The sequence below is a fragment of the Macaca mulatta genome, chromosome 3, assembly GCF_049350105.2.
Source record: "Macaca mulatta isolate MMU2019108-1 chromosome 3, T2T-MMU8v2.0, whole genome shotgun sequence".
Taxonomy (NCBI): Eukaryota; Metazoa; Chordata; class Mammalia; order Primates; family Cercopithecidae; genus Macaca; species Macaca mulatta.
This window is the reverse complement of record NC_133408.1, coordinates 35,961,623-35,975,951: the sequence shown is the minus strand read 5'-3', so window position 1 is coordinate 35,975,951 and position 14,329 is coordinate 35,961,623. Positions and strand designations below refer to the sequence as shown.

At 60.4% G+C, this 14,329-nt stretch overlaps 1 protein-coding gene across 42 annotated transcripts in view; it reads left to right on the top strand.

The window, feature by feature from the left end:
- Positions 1-14,329, top strand: part of MAD1L1 (mitotic arrest deficient 1 like 1) — a 423,997-nt gene that overhangs the window by 225,424 nt on the left and 184,244 nt on the right. For 35 of the 42 annotated variants that reach the window (XM_077995957.1, XM_077995967.1, XM_015133164.3 and 32 more), the window contains one exon: positions 11,440-11,496. The exons of 6 other annotated variants lie outside the window; for them this stretch is intronic. In XM_077995957.1, the coding sequence (XP_077852083.1) occupies positions 11,440-11,496 (57 nt within the window). Of the gene's footprint in view, positions 1-11,439; positions 11,497-12,664; positions 12,880-14,329 lie in introns of those variants that run through there. One more of the 42 variants, XM_077995974.1, reaches the window with a different exon arrangement.

The following is a 14,329-nucleotide window of genomic DNA, read 5'->3' as shown; positions in this document are numbered from 1 at the left end:
TGTGGCGAGAATGACAGGTCCAGGCCTGGGGCCTACATGCACTCCCTACCCCTTGCTCACATGTAGGCCACACCAAAGGGCCCTGGGGCTATGCTGTGTCCCCACCTATGGGGTGAGCCTTCACCACCACACGTGGCGAGAGTGAACCGTGGGTCTGGGACCACCCTTAGGCACTGATACTGCCCCCTGGTGTGTTCTTCTCATGCCCGGCCCCCTCTGTCCATCCTCCTTCTTCCCGCTCCTGGCTTTCCTTTCTGTGTCCAGCCACCCTGTGCGTGCAGGGCCCGCTGCTGAGGGCCGCACACAGACCTTCGGTCCTCACGGGCAAGGCTAGCTCCGGCTGCACCTGGGAGCTGTCATAACCCTAAGCGCGTTAATAGCAATTTGATTCCAACACCCTTGGCTCCCTGTGAAGTATTAATGAAGAGAGATTTGTGGGGAGGGTCTCTGACCCCTTCTGCCGTCCCCGGCGTTTTTCACGTTGAGTGATTTCTCCAGCCTGTGTTTGCCCTCTGCACTGTGATTGGCTCATCACAGGCCTCGGGTGGGCACATCCAGTGTCCTGGTTCTGATGTCTGGTGTTTTGTGTGATGAGGCGATCAGGGCTGTCAGGGACCTCAGGACTCATTGACCAGATACTGGCACTGTTTGGGCACCGTGCTTACCCCCTTGCCGGGCAGCTTGGAGCCTCAGCCCTCACCCTGCTAGTGGGATGTACATTGGGGACCCTGCCCCTCCCTTCCCATGGTGGGGCAGGTTACTCCCCTTCCTCTCAGTCTCTCCTGGGGTTTCAGGAGAATCAGGCACGTGGAGGAGTTGGGCCCAGCAGACCGGAGCAGGGTTGGACTCTACCAGCACTGACTAGTCCTCACTGCAGGAGTTCACATGGCTGGTCCTCTCCTGAGCCCTCACAGCCCCCTCTGCCCATCCCCCTGAGTGCCTCCAGAAGCACGCCAGCACCCGCAGACTCCCCCCAGGACCCCACCGCACTGGCCCGTGTCTGTGTTGATGCAGATAACCATGGTCTCAGCTGCTGGCACAGATCCCAGAGAGGTCTTCAGGGCCTGTGGCTGCTCCCTGAGCCTGTGCAGGTGCCACTGCTCTCTCAGGTCTGTGGAGCAGCCACCACCACATCCTGCATGACAGCGTGACCTGATGCCTTGCCTCGTCAGAGAGGGCACCTCCGCGTCAGCTCTCTCCTCCCAGGAGCCTGGGAGAGGCGTCCTCGCCCTTCTGCCGCAGCGGGACCAGGTCACCTGTGGAGCCTCTGCCCTGCCTTTCTGTGAAGTGACAGTCGGGCGGGAGGCTGGGGGTGCCGGCAGCTCCTGGGCTGGGTTCCTGCCTTGGGGGAGCATCTGCTGGGGGCGCCCCAGCTCTTGGCCCTCCCCATGGAGGTGGTGCAAGTTTGGGAGAACGTGGCCCCAACTCTGGGAACTAAGCACGTTTGCAAGGTGAAGGTGGGGGCCCAGCAGGAGTGCCATGCTCCAGGGAAGGTTGGGGCGCTGCTGCACGTGAAGTGTGGCAATGGTGGCTGTGCCCTCCGTGCACAGGGAGCCCCTGGGGCAGGGATGCCAGCCCAAGCCAGGGATGTGCCTGTGGAGGGCCAAGGGGCTACTCTGGAGACTCTGTACATGCCGCCTGTCTCTGGCTGTTGGTTTCTGTGAGGGGCCCATCTCCTGTTCTCCCCACAGTCAGGGAGTGGGGGCGCCGCCATCCCCCCAGCTGGGGAGAGCTCCTGACCCCGCGTGGCTCAGGTACTGCCCCGCAGCCCCCCGCCTCCCGCTCTCCCTGCTGCCTCCACCTGGTTTTTCTTTTTGTTTCCCGTCTCGTTTTCCCTTCTTGGTTTTCTTTGTGTCCTCTGCACGTCTGTCTGATAGTTCCTGTCTCCATCTTTCCCTCTCCCTTGGCCTCTGTTCACCTCTCTGTCCCCTGACACGTTCCTATGTCCTCTGACTTCGGGCCCCACAAGCCTTCCCTGGAAGCTTGCCCAGCACTGGGCGTGCCCCTGGGGAAGGCGCCTCTCGGGGCAGGTGAGGATCTGCTACCTGACGGCCAGGTGGGCATGGGGTAGTCGCTGGCGGGAGGACGCGGCATCACTCCAAGCGTGGTTCCCTTCCACCCACCTGTTAGCTAAGCCGGACGCCAGTCCGTCCCCATCTGCTCAGCTGGACACCAGTCCGTCCCCATCTGCTCAGCCGGACACACCAGTCCGTCCCCGTCTGCTCAGCCGGACACCAGTCCGTCCCCGTCTGCTCAGCCGGGCACGCCAGTCCGACCCCGTCTGCTCAGCCGGGCATGCCAGTCCGTCCCCGTCTGCTCAGCCGGGCACCAGTCCGTTCTCATCTGGACCATGTTTTCATTCCAGCAGAGACCTTGCAGGAAACAGTGTTGAGTTGGGAGAACCCCAGACCCGTCTGGTGAAGTTTTGCCATCTTGCACGGTGTTATTTATTCCATTTAATAAAGTGGCTGCAGGAGCTGGTAGCGTGTGTCAGGAGTCCTCTGTGGACGGAGCTATAAATACGCAGTGCACGCCACCTTGATTCAACACATCGGCCTGATTTGTGTTTCCAATTTATTTAATTAAAACGGATTACTGCACTGCTGGCCGTGTGGAGGTGTGTGGAGAATCCCCGTTTCAGGTTGCAGTGACTCTGAAGTGGATCCTGACAATTTAGGTGAAAGTGGCCGTCACGGTGTTTCCGCTTCCCTTCCTCCCCGTGGCCTCCCAGAGGCTCGGGCAGCTCTGCAGTGCTGTCACTTGGCTGCCGCGGGTGGTTTGGCTCCAGGAGGGCCGCGGAGAGCCTGGTCTTCAGGGCCTCAGGCTGTTCACCAGGCCTGATACCTGTGAGTGTATTGATGATTGATGATCTGTTTCCTGCACCGAAAGAACGTGAAATGACTGTACTGTACAAAGCAGAGATAGAGCCAAAAAAAAAAACTTGAAACAGTTAAAAATCACGCAGTGTACTTAAGAAGAGTGGACCAAGGGGTTTATGGAAATCGCCCTGGAGTCTGGGCTGTGGGAGCCTCTGCTGTGTGGCCGCAGGTCCTTAGTGGGAATCGCGAGGTGCTGGCTCCATTCCCAGAACGGGGCGTCTGTGCAGTACAGAACTGCGCTGATCCGGGCTCCCTGTGACATGCCGGTGCCACCCCAGACAGCACACACTTTGAGCACCGCTGCCCTGCGCAGGAGCCGACCTTGTTGTGCGTGAGGAATAAGCCCAGGGCAGGCTCTGTCCTCTCCACCACGGGAGGACCTGCTGCCACCCTCAGAGCATCCCCCAGGGCGGGCGTCCACCCCATATCCTGGCCCCTGACGGTGAGCTGCCTGCCTGTCGTGCTCTGTGGCCAGCGCTGGGCTCACAGCCATCCTCAGGCCTCCATGCAAGGAGAGAGCTTCTGTGTACAGCCTCACCTGGGAGCAGGTGCTGGGGCTGTGGCCTGGGAAGCCCTGTGGGGACCCTGTGGTGTGCTGCCTCCTGCTTCTTCACATTGTGTCACATGCCACCACGAGACCTGGCCAGGAAGGTGGAGGCCTGAGCTTCCGTCCCATCCTTTTCCACGTGACCGTTGACTATGGGTGGGGCTGCCTTCCCCCGGCTCCAGCCTTCGCACCGTGTGCGGGGTCTGTGCCTGGTGCCCCCTGGTCCTCCCCAGCCCAGCTGTCCTGTGGCCGCTGGGGTCTGTGGCCGCCTGTCGTAGCCGTTTTCTGCCATGTCTTGGCTGGCAGGAGTGTTGGATCACAGGCAGCAACTTCTCACCTCAGGATAAAAATAGCCCGGCCAAGGCCTCTGTGCGGCACCTCGGTGGTGCCGAGGGCGCCAGGGCTTGCGGCTCGTGTCTGAGCACACGTAGCCACCCGGGACACGTGGTCCCACCCAGGAAGAGCTGTGTTTGACCCTTCAGCCGCTCGGGTGGAGGCAGCTCTGTGGTCACTTGGTGCCCGGGTCCCCACAGCCTCCGCACCCCTCAGTGCTCCCTGGCATGTGCCCCTGAAGCTTGGCTCTGAGTGGGCTTAGTCTCTTCTGGGGAACCTGAGCACCACGTCTGACGCTGTTCGGGGTGGAGCCGTGTTCCCACCTGAGCTTCCTGTGTGTCTGCACCCAGCCCGGGGTGGGCTGTGGAGGAGGGGCTGAGGCTGGGGAATCGCCTGGCCTGCCCTCAGGAGCCTTGGCATCTGGTCTTCCCAGCCGTCAGCCTAGCCCTAGCCCCGGGCCTTGGGAAGCCCTCTCTCCATCCCACTGTCCCCGCGTCAGCACAGGCTGCACCTCCCACTGCCTTGCAGAGCCAGCCTGAGCTTGGGGAGCTCTTGTCTCCGAGGTGAGGACACTGTGGCCAGGCCCTGGGGGCTCCACCCGCTCACCCAGGGAGTGAGAGGTGTCTGTGTCCCCGAAGGTGGCTGGGCAGCCCCACAGTCAGTGCCACAGTGTAAGGCCCAGGGTTTTTCCACAGGAGGCGCTCTGCTGCCCACCCACTGCCTCCGTCACAGACGCGGTTTCCTGGAGGAACCCTCCCAAGACCAGCCTGAAGTTGCGCTGTCTGAGGCCCTGCGGGAGCTCCTCTCCAGTGCACACTCGGGCCGTGCCAGCTCCTCGCCCTTGTGAGTGTGGTCCTCCCCAAGCTCTGGGGGTTCCACGTTTTAAAGGCAGCTTTATTGAAATATAATTTATACTCAGTAAAATCCCCCAAGTTTATCTGTGTGATTTGATCCATGTTGACAGTCAGTTTCTTTCCACCCCCAGCTCGTGGAGGCCACCGGTCTGGGGCCTGCTGTTTCGGGCTTTCTTGGAACTTCATGTAAATGGAGTCCCACAGTTGCTGCATTTGTCATTGCTGACTGCACAGTGCTTTGGAGACACATCAACGTTGTATCAGCAGCTCATTTACTTTTATTACAAAGTAATTGTCTGTCTTGAGATTCTACCAAAATGGTCTGTCTGTTCACCTGCTGGTCCATACGAGGGTGGTTTCCTGTTCTTGCCAGTTAGGGACAGAGCTGCTGTGAGTATCTGCGTGCCAGATTTCCTATGAATGTGGGTTTCCATTCCTTTGGGCTCTGCATCTAGGAGTAGGAGTGTGGGCTTTAACTTTTTTTGGAGGGGAGACAGGGTGGGGGCAGAGTCTCGCTCTGTCACCTGGGCTAGAGTGTAGTGACGTGATCTCGGCTCACTGCAGCCTCTACTTCCCGGGTTCAACTGATTCTCCTGCCTCAGCATCCTGAGTAGCTGGGACTATGGGTGTGCACCACCACACCCGGCTAATTTTTGTATTTTTAGGAGAGACTGTGGGGCTGCCCAGCCACCTTCGGGGGACACACACACCTCTCACTCCCTGGGTGACTGGGTGGAGCCCCCAGGCCCACCATGTTGGCCAGGCTGGTCTCAAACTCCTGACCTCAGGTGGTCCTCCCGCCTTGGCCTCCCAAAGTGCTGGGATTCCAAGCGTGAGCCCCCGGGCCGAGCCCTAACTTTTTAAAACATTGCCAAACTCTTCCCAAGTGGCCGTACCATGGCAACATGCGGGGTCCAGTGACATGTTCTCGCCCAGGCCGATGGCACCAGAGCTGGGAGAGCTCTCCGCTGTGGCACTGTCCGCTTTGGTATCTGGATCCAGCGGGGCAGCACGTTTCACTCTGGCTTAAATCTTTGTGTCTCCAGTGACCGACGTGCCCAGCATTTCCCATGTTTTCCACCTCGGCGCCTCTTCTCTGGTGGCCGCTGTTTAGGTCCCTTCCTTCTGTCTGGTGCTGGCCTGCCAGGCCCAGCTGCCCTCCTCTGCCTCCTGGAGCTCCCATTCCTCTCTCCTCACCCAGCAGGACTGCTGGGCTCTGTCTATGGCGCTGCCCCGGCCTGGGTCCTGGGGGACTCACCCCGTCCCTTCCTGCAACTCTGAGCTCTGAGCTGCCTGCTCTCCCTCACCGGAATCCCACGGTTCCTAATGTGTGTCTGGTTTCTGGTGACTGAGGCAGGAGGGTACGTCTGTGCTACTTCCTCCAGCTTGTCCAGAAGGAGAAGTTCTAGAGCATTTGGGGCCCATGAGAGCCTGTCCCCCAAAGCTTCCTGGTGCCCCATCTGGGGGCCTCCTCTGCGCACACAGAGCGCGTTGTCTTGGGTCTCTTGGGACCCTAATGTCCTGCCTCGCCTCTCCTGTGCTGGGCCATGTGGGTTTAGTGATGTCCCGTGTCTCCTGTGCTGGGCCATGTGGGTTTAGTGAAGTCCCGTGTGTCCTGTGCTGGGCCGTGTGGGTTCAGTGATGTCCCGTGTCTCCTGTGCTGGGCTTTGTGGGTTTAGTGATGTCCCGTGTCTCCTGTGCTGGGCCGTGTGGGTTCAGTGATGTCCCGTGTCTCCTGTGCTGGGCCGTGTGGGTTCAGTGATGTCCCGTGTCTCCTGTGCTGGGCCGTGTGGGTTTAGTGATGTCCCGTGTCTCCTGTGCTGGGCCGTGTGGGTTTAGTGATGTCCCGTGTCTCCTGTGCTGGGCCGTGTGGGTTTAGTGATGTCCCGTGTCTCCTGTGCTGGGCCGTGTGGGTTTAGTGATGTCCCGTGTCTCCTGTGCTGGGCCGTGTGGGTTTAGTGATGTCCCGTGTCTCCTGTGCTGGGCCGTGTGGGTTTAGTGATGTCCCGTGTCTCCTGTGCTGGGCCGTGTGGGTTTAGTGATGTCCCGTGTCTCCTGTGCTGGGCCGTGTGGGTTTAGTGATGTCCCGTGTCTCCTGTGCTGGGCCGTGTGGGTTTAGTGATGTCCCGTGTCTCCTGTGCTGGGCCGTGTGGGTTTCAGTGTTTCCTTTGCTTTTCTTTCTTCAGCCGTTTTCTTGAAACGATAAGGTGAGGGAGGAGTGGACGTTGACCAAATGCTCCTCGGTGCTGCCCTCCCTCGACAGAACCTGTCACACCAGGGAGGCCCAGGACAGGCACGCAGTGTGGCCGACCCCCCAGGCCACAGCTACCTCCGTTCTCCCGACTCACTCCTGTCCTGTCCACACCCTCGCTCATGTAAAACATTTTTTGTTACTCGGAAACTTCATGTCTGACCACTTACCCTGTTTGAGCTACAAACAGCAGTGCGTTTCCTTGAGTGACAACAGGGCCTTCTCTGTGTTCTCTCCACGTTCCTGTTCTTAGGAACACCCACCTGTGTCTTTTCAGGTTATGAGTGAGAGGTGGCTGAGGTGTCCTGCACCCACAAACCTTGTGCTGCGGAATGTCTGTAGGCCAGACCTGAGCTCCCTCCTGCCTCCCTGCCACTCCCCATCTCCATGCCTGTGGAGCGTGCGCTCCATTTCACGCTCTGACCCCTCTGCCTGCTGAGCTTCTGTCCGGTGGCTGCTCTGCTGAGAACCCTCCGCCGGGAGTCACCTCTGACTCAGGCTTGTGCGATGTCCCATTTGGCTGTCCGTTTAGGAAGATTCAGCGGGTTACAAACAACCTTGTTTCATTTTGTTTTACATCTTTGTGTTTGTTTTTTTGACACAGGGTGTCACTCTGTTGCCCAGGCTAAAGTGCAGTGGCACAGTCACGGCTCACTGCAGCCTCAACCTTTTGGTCTCAAGAGATCCTCCTGCCTCAGCTCCCTGAGTAGCTGGGACCACAGTTGTGTGCTACCACGCCCAGCTGATTTTTAAATTTTTTGTAGAAACAGGATCTCTGTATGTTGTCCAGGCTGGTCTCGAACTCCTAACCACAAGCAGTTCTCCTGCTTTGGCCTCCCTAAGTGATGGTCTCGCAGGCATGAGCCCCATGCCTGGCTGAAACCATTTATCTTTATGGTAGCAGAACTGTCCTCCTTTTCCTCCCTAATTCGTCAGGGTGCTAGAGTATATGTTTTAATGGAAATATAACACAATACACCAAAATGCACACATGGTAAGTTTTCAGTCTGTTGGACGACAGAGTGAGTGCGTGTGTAACCACCCAGTGCAGGCGAAGACACAGAACCTCACGGGTCACACAGGACCCTGTGGATGTCTCACTGCAGCCTGAGTGACACTTGGGTGTTCAGTCTTCGGTGAAAGGTGGCTCTCACTGTCTGGAAGCCGTCTCTCTTCATGGCTGGATGGCTCCTGTGATGCCCGTTGCTGTCTTGGTCGCCTCCTGGGGAGCACTCAGCTTGTTGACATCTGCCTTCCTGAACCCAGGGCCCTGCTCAGCGCCAGGCAGGCTTGTGAGCCGAGCCACAGCCGCTCCTGCGGCCGTGCAGTTGGCCTCCCGGCCCCGTCCTGGGGCCGCACTCTCATGGGAGCTGCTCCAAGCAGGCCCTGCCCAGGTACCCAAGACCAGTGTACGAGTCTGAGTGCAGGGCTCCGCGGCTCAAAGAGTCACCTTTCGCGAGCGACTCTGGCTTTGAGGATATCTCAGAAATCTCACTGGTCTCTGTTTCCAGGCCCTGGGTCATGTGAGGATTTCAGATGCATGCGTTTTTTTTTTCCAGCCATTGACGGAAGTGCTGGGCTGATGGGGCTGGTACAGAGGTGGACGCCTTGGCCTCAGGCTGTGAGCCACCTGTGAATGAATGTGAATGAACTTGTCTTCAGGCACACGTTACTAGTGCTGTCCTCACAGAAACCTCGTGAAACCTTCTGGAGATACCTGAGGCCTACCCGCCTGGCGCCGGAGGCTGTGAAGGCTGAGGTTGCCGTGGCCTGCCTGGCCTCAGCAGGTCCCTGGGCTGGCCACTGTGGTCATCGCTCCACCCTGCAGTGATGCCGTGTCGGGAGGCATGGGAGAGTGGGGTGGGCCCGGGACTCACACACGGCTCCCAGCCCTGCTGCTTCCGGACGTCCCCGCCTCTTCCAAGCTGCACCTGTGAAGTGCCTTTGACCTTGCAAGGTTGCCGCGTGGACTGATGTAAATGGGGATGACGATGTGCCTCACCTGAGGCTGGTGTCCACGGTACCAGCCGCCTGTGTGCCCAGGACAGTGTGCCAGGCGTGGCAGACATGGCCAGGCTGCAGGGGGTGTGGGCGGCTCTAACGGGTGCTTCTCGCTGCCTAGGCCAGCTCAGAGCCTTGCCAGGGGTGCGGGCAGCTCTCATGGGTGCTTCTCGCTGCCCAGGTCAGCTCAGCACCTGTTGTCTTCCCCCGTGTTTGGGATGGTCTCTGGCCTGGTAGCTTGTGGATGCGGGTAGACCTGGGTGGGGTATAGGGCTGCGTGAGGAGAGCATGAATGTGGACGGCGACTGTCTCCCACGTGCTGAGGCTCTGCCTAGGGATATGGGGTGCCCCGGATGCCCTGACCCGGCTCCCTGTGTCCCTAGAAATGCCTGGGGCTGCAGCTCGGTGAAGTGCGTCGTATCTAGGCCCAGATTGGTGGATGTCCCTCTTCCATCTGCCATTCCCAGTCCCAGCTGCTGGTGACCCCAGCAGTGGCCGGATTATCTAGGGTTCAGCTGGCTGTGAGGAGGGCAGTGTGCTGCTCCCAGGCCCTGAGGCACCAAGCTTTCCAGCGTGCGGTCCACACAGCCCAGCGTGACCACGGCCACGTGCCTCCTGATGACAGCGGCTGGGCGGGCTCCAGGGCCTCCTTGGGGCAATGTGAGGGTGCCAGGCAGGGCTGGTGGTGGGCAGAGCTCAAGGCCGGGCAATGTGAGGGTGCCAGGCGGGGCTGGTGGTGGGCAGAACTCAAGGCCTTCCCTTCACCCACAGGCATTGCACAGGGGTGGTGGGCAATGGGAGTCACTCGGGTGCCCCACTGAGTGGGGCACCACACCAGAGGCTTGGGGGGCTCAGGTGCTCACACCTGCAGCCTCCATGGGAGCATGTGGAGCCTGGGTTTGACTCTGTTGTGGCGTCCAGAACCAGCGGGCACCAGGATGGCCCATGGGAAGTCCAGAACCTGGCTCTGGCTGGGCCTATAGGGGAGCTTGGGGGCCCATGGTCTGCAGAGTGGACAGGCTAAGGATTATCGGCTGTTGCCTCAGCCACGTTCCCCAGGCTGTGTCCCCAGGGGCTGCAGTGCCTCGTTTTCTGTTTCTCCAAACATACTTCCCCCATCCCTGCCACATGTGCACATGCCACACACAGGTGTGCATATACATACCCACACTTGCATACACGCACACACACACGCCTCCCCGCCTTAGTCTCTCCTGGTGACTTGCCCAGTGGTTTCTAGTTGCCGCTGGGCCAGGCCTCTGCCTGCCTCTCGATTCCCCCTCATCCTCAGGCCTGCTGGGCCTCTACCCTGCAGATCCCACATCCCACCACAGCCTCCTGCCTCACTCCTAGGCTGGTCCTCCATCTCCTTCCCGGCCTTTCGTGTGTACTGTGGCCTGGGGGGGTCTCACAAGGCCCCCTGCCTGGCCCTTCTTCCTGGGTTCCTCTGTGCTATGGCCTGGGGGGGTCTCACAAGGCCCCCTGCCTGGCCCTTCTTCCTGGGTTCCTCTGTGTTGTGGCCTGGGGGGTCTCATAAGGCCCCCTGCCTGGCCTTTCTTCCTGGGTTCCTCTGTGTTGTGGCCTGGGGGGTCTCACAAGGCCCCCTGCCTGGCCCTTCTTCCTGGGTTCTAGGACAGAGCCACAGTGTGTTTAGGTGGTGGGGGCTGTGCGGAGCCAAGCGGGGTCGTGGGAAGAGTCAGGAAGGGGCAGACGCAGAGGATGTGGGGGAAGGCAGGAACCGCAGGGGCAGAGGCCCAGGGCAGGGGTCTCCGAGGTCCTGAGCCCCGTGCACCGTGCAGGTCGTGGGTGCAGGGTCACTGTCCCCAGCAGGAAGCCGAACTGCTGATGTCCCAGCACTACAACAAGGCCCAGCCTTGCTGTTCCATGAGGCCTGTGAGGAGGAGGTGGCTGGCTTTTCATTGCTGGCTTTTCTACCCTTACTGTGGGGTCAAGCCTTGTGCCCTTTGGGGAGTGTGTGGGGGCAGGAGACCCTTCCCGCCTGGGTCGGGGTCCTGCTTGGGGGTGGCTATGGCGGCGGAGATGCTCTGAGGTGGGGCCTCTGCCAGGAAAGTCACCTGATTCTGTTCTTTAAGCATGAGCCTGCCAGGGAGAGTGAATTGAGTCCCTCTGATCGAAAGTGCCATGCTGAACCTTTCCCTCCGTCTTTCCCCAATTCCACAGTCCCTCTTGGGCCCACCCCTGGCCCCCTATTCACAGTCAGTTTCCTGAGAGAGGTTTTTAGAATGGACCTCGGTTCTGTCAAGCCTCCCGCAGCCCACTCGGTCTCCATCTCCATCAGTGGGCTCTGGGCCTCGTGGGGCGGCCACACTGGCCCCTGACACTCCTCTGGCCACCCTCTGCCCGCTCTGTCTCTGTCTCCATCAGTTGGCTCTGGGCCTCACGGAGTGGCTCTGCTGGCCCCGCCCACCCTCTGGCTGCCCACTGCCCAGCTCCTGGGTCCCGTTGCTCCATAGGGAGTGGAGGCTGCGGGGTGGTGGGGTTTGTGTTCCCCGCAGTCCTAGAAATGGGTCCTGGCCCACCCAGTCTCAGGCCGAATCCTATCTTGTCTTGCAGGCTCAGCTGTCGCAGGCCCTGGAGGAGCTGGGAGGCCAGAAACAAAGAGCAGACATGGTGAGTCAGACACAGGAGTGGCTGGGATTCAGGACACCTGGACCCTGGGTCTGGGCAGGGACGCCTGTCCCCGTAAGCCCTTAGGCGGCAGGCACCAGTGCATGGCTGCCTCCTCTGTCGTTGGAAGCTGTGTTGAGGGGGGAAGGGTGTGTGAGGAGCCTGACTCCCATCTCTACCAGTGACAGGTGGCGCACGCCTGGGCAGAGCACAGCCCCTCGGGCCCCACCACCGTGTTTGTGGCAAGGGGGCAGTGACATGTTTGCCGCATGAGGCCGCGGTGTCAGAGGCAAAGCAGGTGTGCGAGCCCGCGAGGGGTCTGTAGCGAGCTAGGCATCGGTGCTGTGGCTTCGTGGACCCCTGTCCTGACCGCACAGGACCCGAGTCCCTAGTGAGACAGTGCCTCAGCTGGGGCTCGGGCGTCACTCAGTATGGGTCCTGACCGAGAGAGGGACGTCTCCAGTGAGTGCTTCTCTGCCGTCTGTGAATGCGGCAGGTGTGCTTTTAAGCTGTTTTCTCCTCAGCCCACATCGGCCCCACTCTCGCTGGTTTGGCTGCCTCCGAGCCTGGGTGGGGCCACAGTGTGGGCCGTGGGGCGCCAGGCAGCCTCTCCTGGTTTCCGGACCTCCAGTGTTAAAAAGCTGCCCACTGTCGTAGGGAACAAATGGGCTTTGCTTCTGAAGCGTTTTGGCCTAAACAAAGTGTAGGTTCCGTCCATGCTGCCCTGGCCTTGGCCATGTCTGTGAAGGACACGGACGGCCCTGGGGCATGTGTGCGTGCGTGTGGCTGCATATTCTGTCCCAGGCCACCCGTCAGGCTGGCCTGGGTCGCAGGCGGAGCAGCTGTCAGCATTGTACGGACCCCAGGGCCTGCAGCCCAGGTCGAGGCTCCCATCTGGGCGTCCTTGCTTGCCGGCTCGTGACTGGGAGCTGGTGTCCTGGCTCTCAGGGCCTCCACCTGGCAGGGGTGTGCCGAGGGTTCATCGCTTGACAGATTCTGGGGCCGGCTGCACAGCCTGTGGCGATTGTGGCTGTGGCCATGGTTACAGGCCCTTCCCATAGGGCAGGGTCGAATGGGGTTGGAAATCACCCTCTTAAGTGGTACAGGCACCAGGGCCTAGGCTGGGAATGGGCGAGGGTTGTCTGCCGAGACCCTGGAAGAAGCTACCAGTGGCACAGAGAGGCAGCAGCAGGGCACCGCACGGGTCTGGGTCTGGGCAGAGCCAGCATCCGCAGGACCAAGGCCAGGCAGGCTGGTGACAGCTGCCTTGAGGCTCCAGAACAGTCGCTGTTCACTCAGCAGCTGCTTAAGGACATTCCTCTCGGTGCTGGGGACGCGGCAGCCAGCAACACAGGCTCCTGCCCTCTGGAGGCGCACTGTTGCCGAGTGAGTAGTCAGTGGCCCATAGGAGAGTGAAGGACAGAACTTCCGGTGGTGGCAAACGCAGGAGCCACAGTTTCCCGGGGCCGTTCTGCAGAGCGTCCTGAGCCAAGCCTGGGGGACCCGACTGTTGGTGGTGGAAGTAGCGGGGCAGGCAGGGCCCGGGACCCAACAGCGAGGTTCGGGGTGACAGAAGCGGGGCCCATGGTGGTTGGTAGTCTGACCTTGTGGGCCCCGTGTGGTCACGGCAGGGCTGTGGTTTCGTGGGTGGAGTAGGTGATGACGCAACCTGGTGTCCATTCATAAAGGATGCCTGGCTGCTCTGTGTAGGGCCGCAGGGGGTGGGAACTGGCAGGGCTGGGGCTGGCCGGGCTGGGAGACACAGGTGCCCTGGCCTAGGACTGCAGTGGGGTGCGGAGGTGTGGTCCGAGTCGGCTGTGTTGAAGGGAGATGCGGGTGAGGTAGAGAGCGTGAGGGCCAGGAATCGAGGATGGCTTCAGCATTCTGCCCTGGGTAGGCTCATGGTATGGGGCGGGGAGTTGGGGGTGAAGTGTGGGAGTCTCATGCCTGCCACACGTTGGGTGCACAGGGCTGGAGGCTTTGAGTCAGTGCCCTGGGGTCAGAGGTGCCCATCCGCTCTGCATGGTATTTCAATTGTCGGGAATGAGTAGGTAGCAGAGAAGTCAGAACCGGAGGCTCAAGCCTCTTCGGGGCGTTCCAGCGTCCTGGCATCTAGTCTTGGGGAGCGCCGTGAGTTTTTGGACTCCGTGGAGGGCAGGTCCATTCACAGAGCCCTGGAGAAGGAAGTGTTTTCAGGGGACAGTCAGACTGCAGAGAGGACCCAGAGGAGAACAGAGGATTACCCTGGGCCCTGCAGCCGGCGGTTCGTTAAAGAGAGGGAGGCACAGAAGGGCCTGCTCAGGGGCTGGGCCTGGAGCCGGAGGGAGATTTGTTTCACCCGACGGGCAGTGGGAGAGCGGTTTATGCTGATGGGAGCCTCGCTGTAGTGACAGGCGTGAGGTAGGGCTGGGGCAGTAGAGGGGCATTGAAGTGGACGGGGACCAGCAGGTTGCTGGAGCTTCCTGTCTCTTCCTGAAGTGGGCATGAGGTGGACTGGCCTGTGAGAGTCCCAGCAGTCCCGCTGAGGTTTGTGGTGTGAACTTGGAGCCAGGTTGGATGGCAGGCTTCTGTCTGCCACGCTCAGGTGCTTCCCGGCAGACACAGTCGCCGGGGAATGGGGGTTCGCTCGAGCAGGTTTGCCAGGGGAGCACAGTGGAGGGAGGGAGGCGGGGATGTGACACTTGGCTCAGCGGAAGGAAAAGCAGGCTGTTGGGGGCTCCAGGACAGGCCTTTCTTGGGTCTGGGTTTTAAAATTGGAGTATGAACCATGTTTCTCTTCAGGCTGTAGAAATACTGGGGGGCTATTGTTTTGTTTATTTTCCTCCCTGTGTTCTGC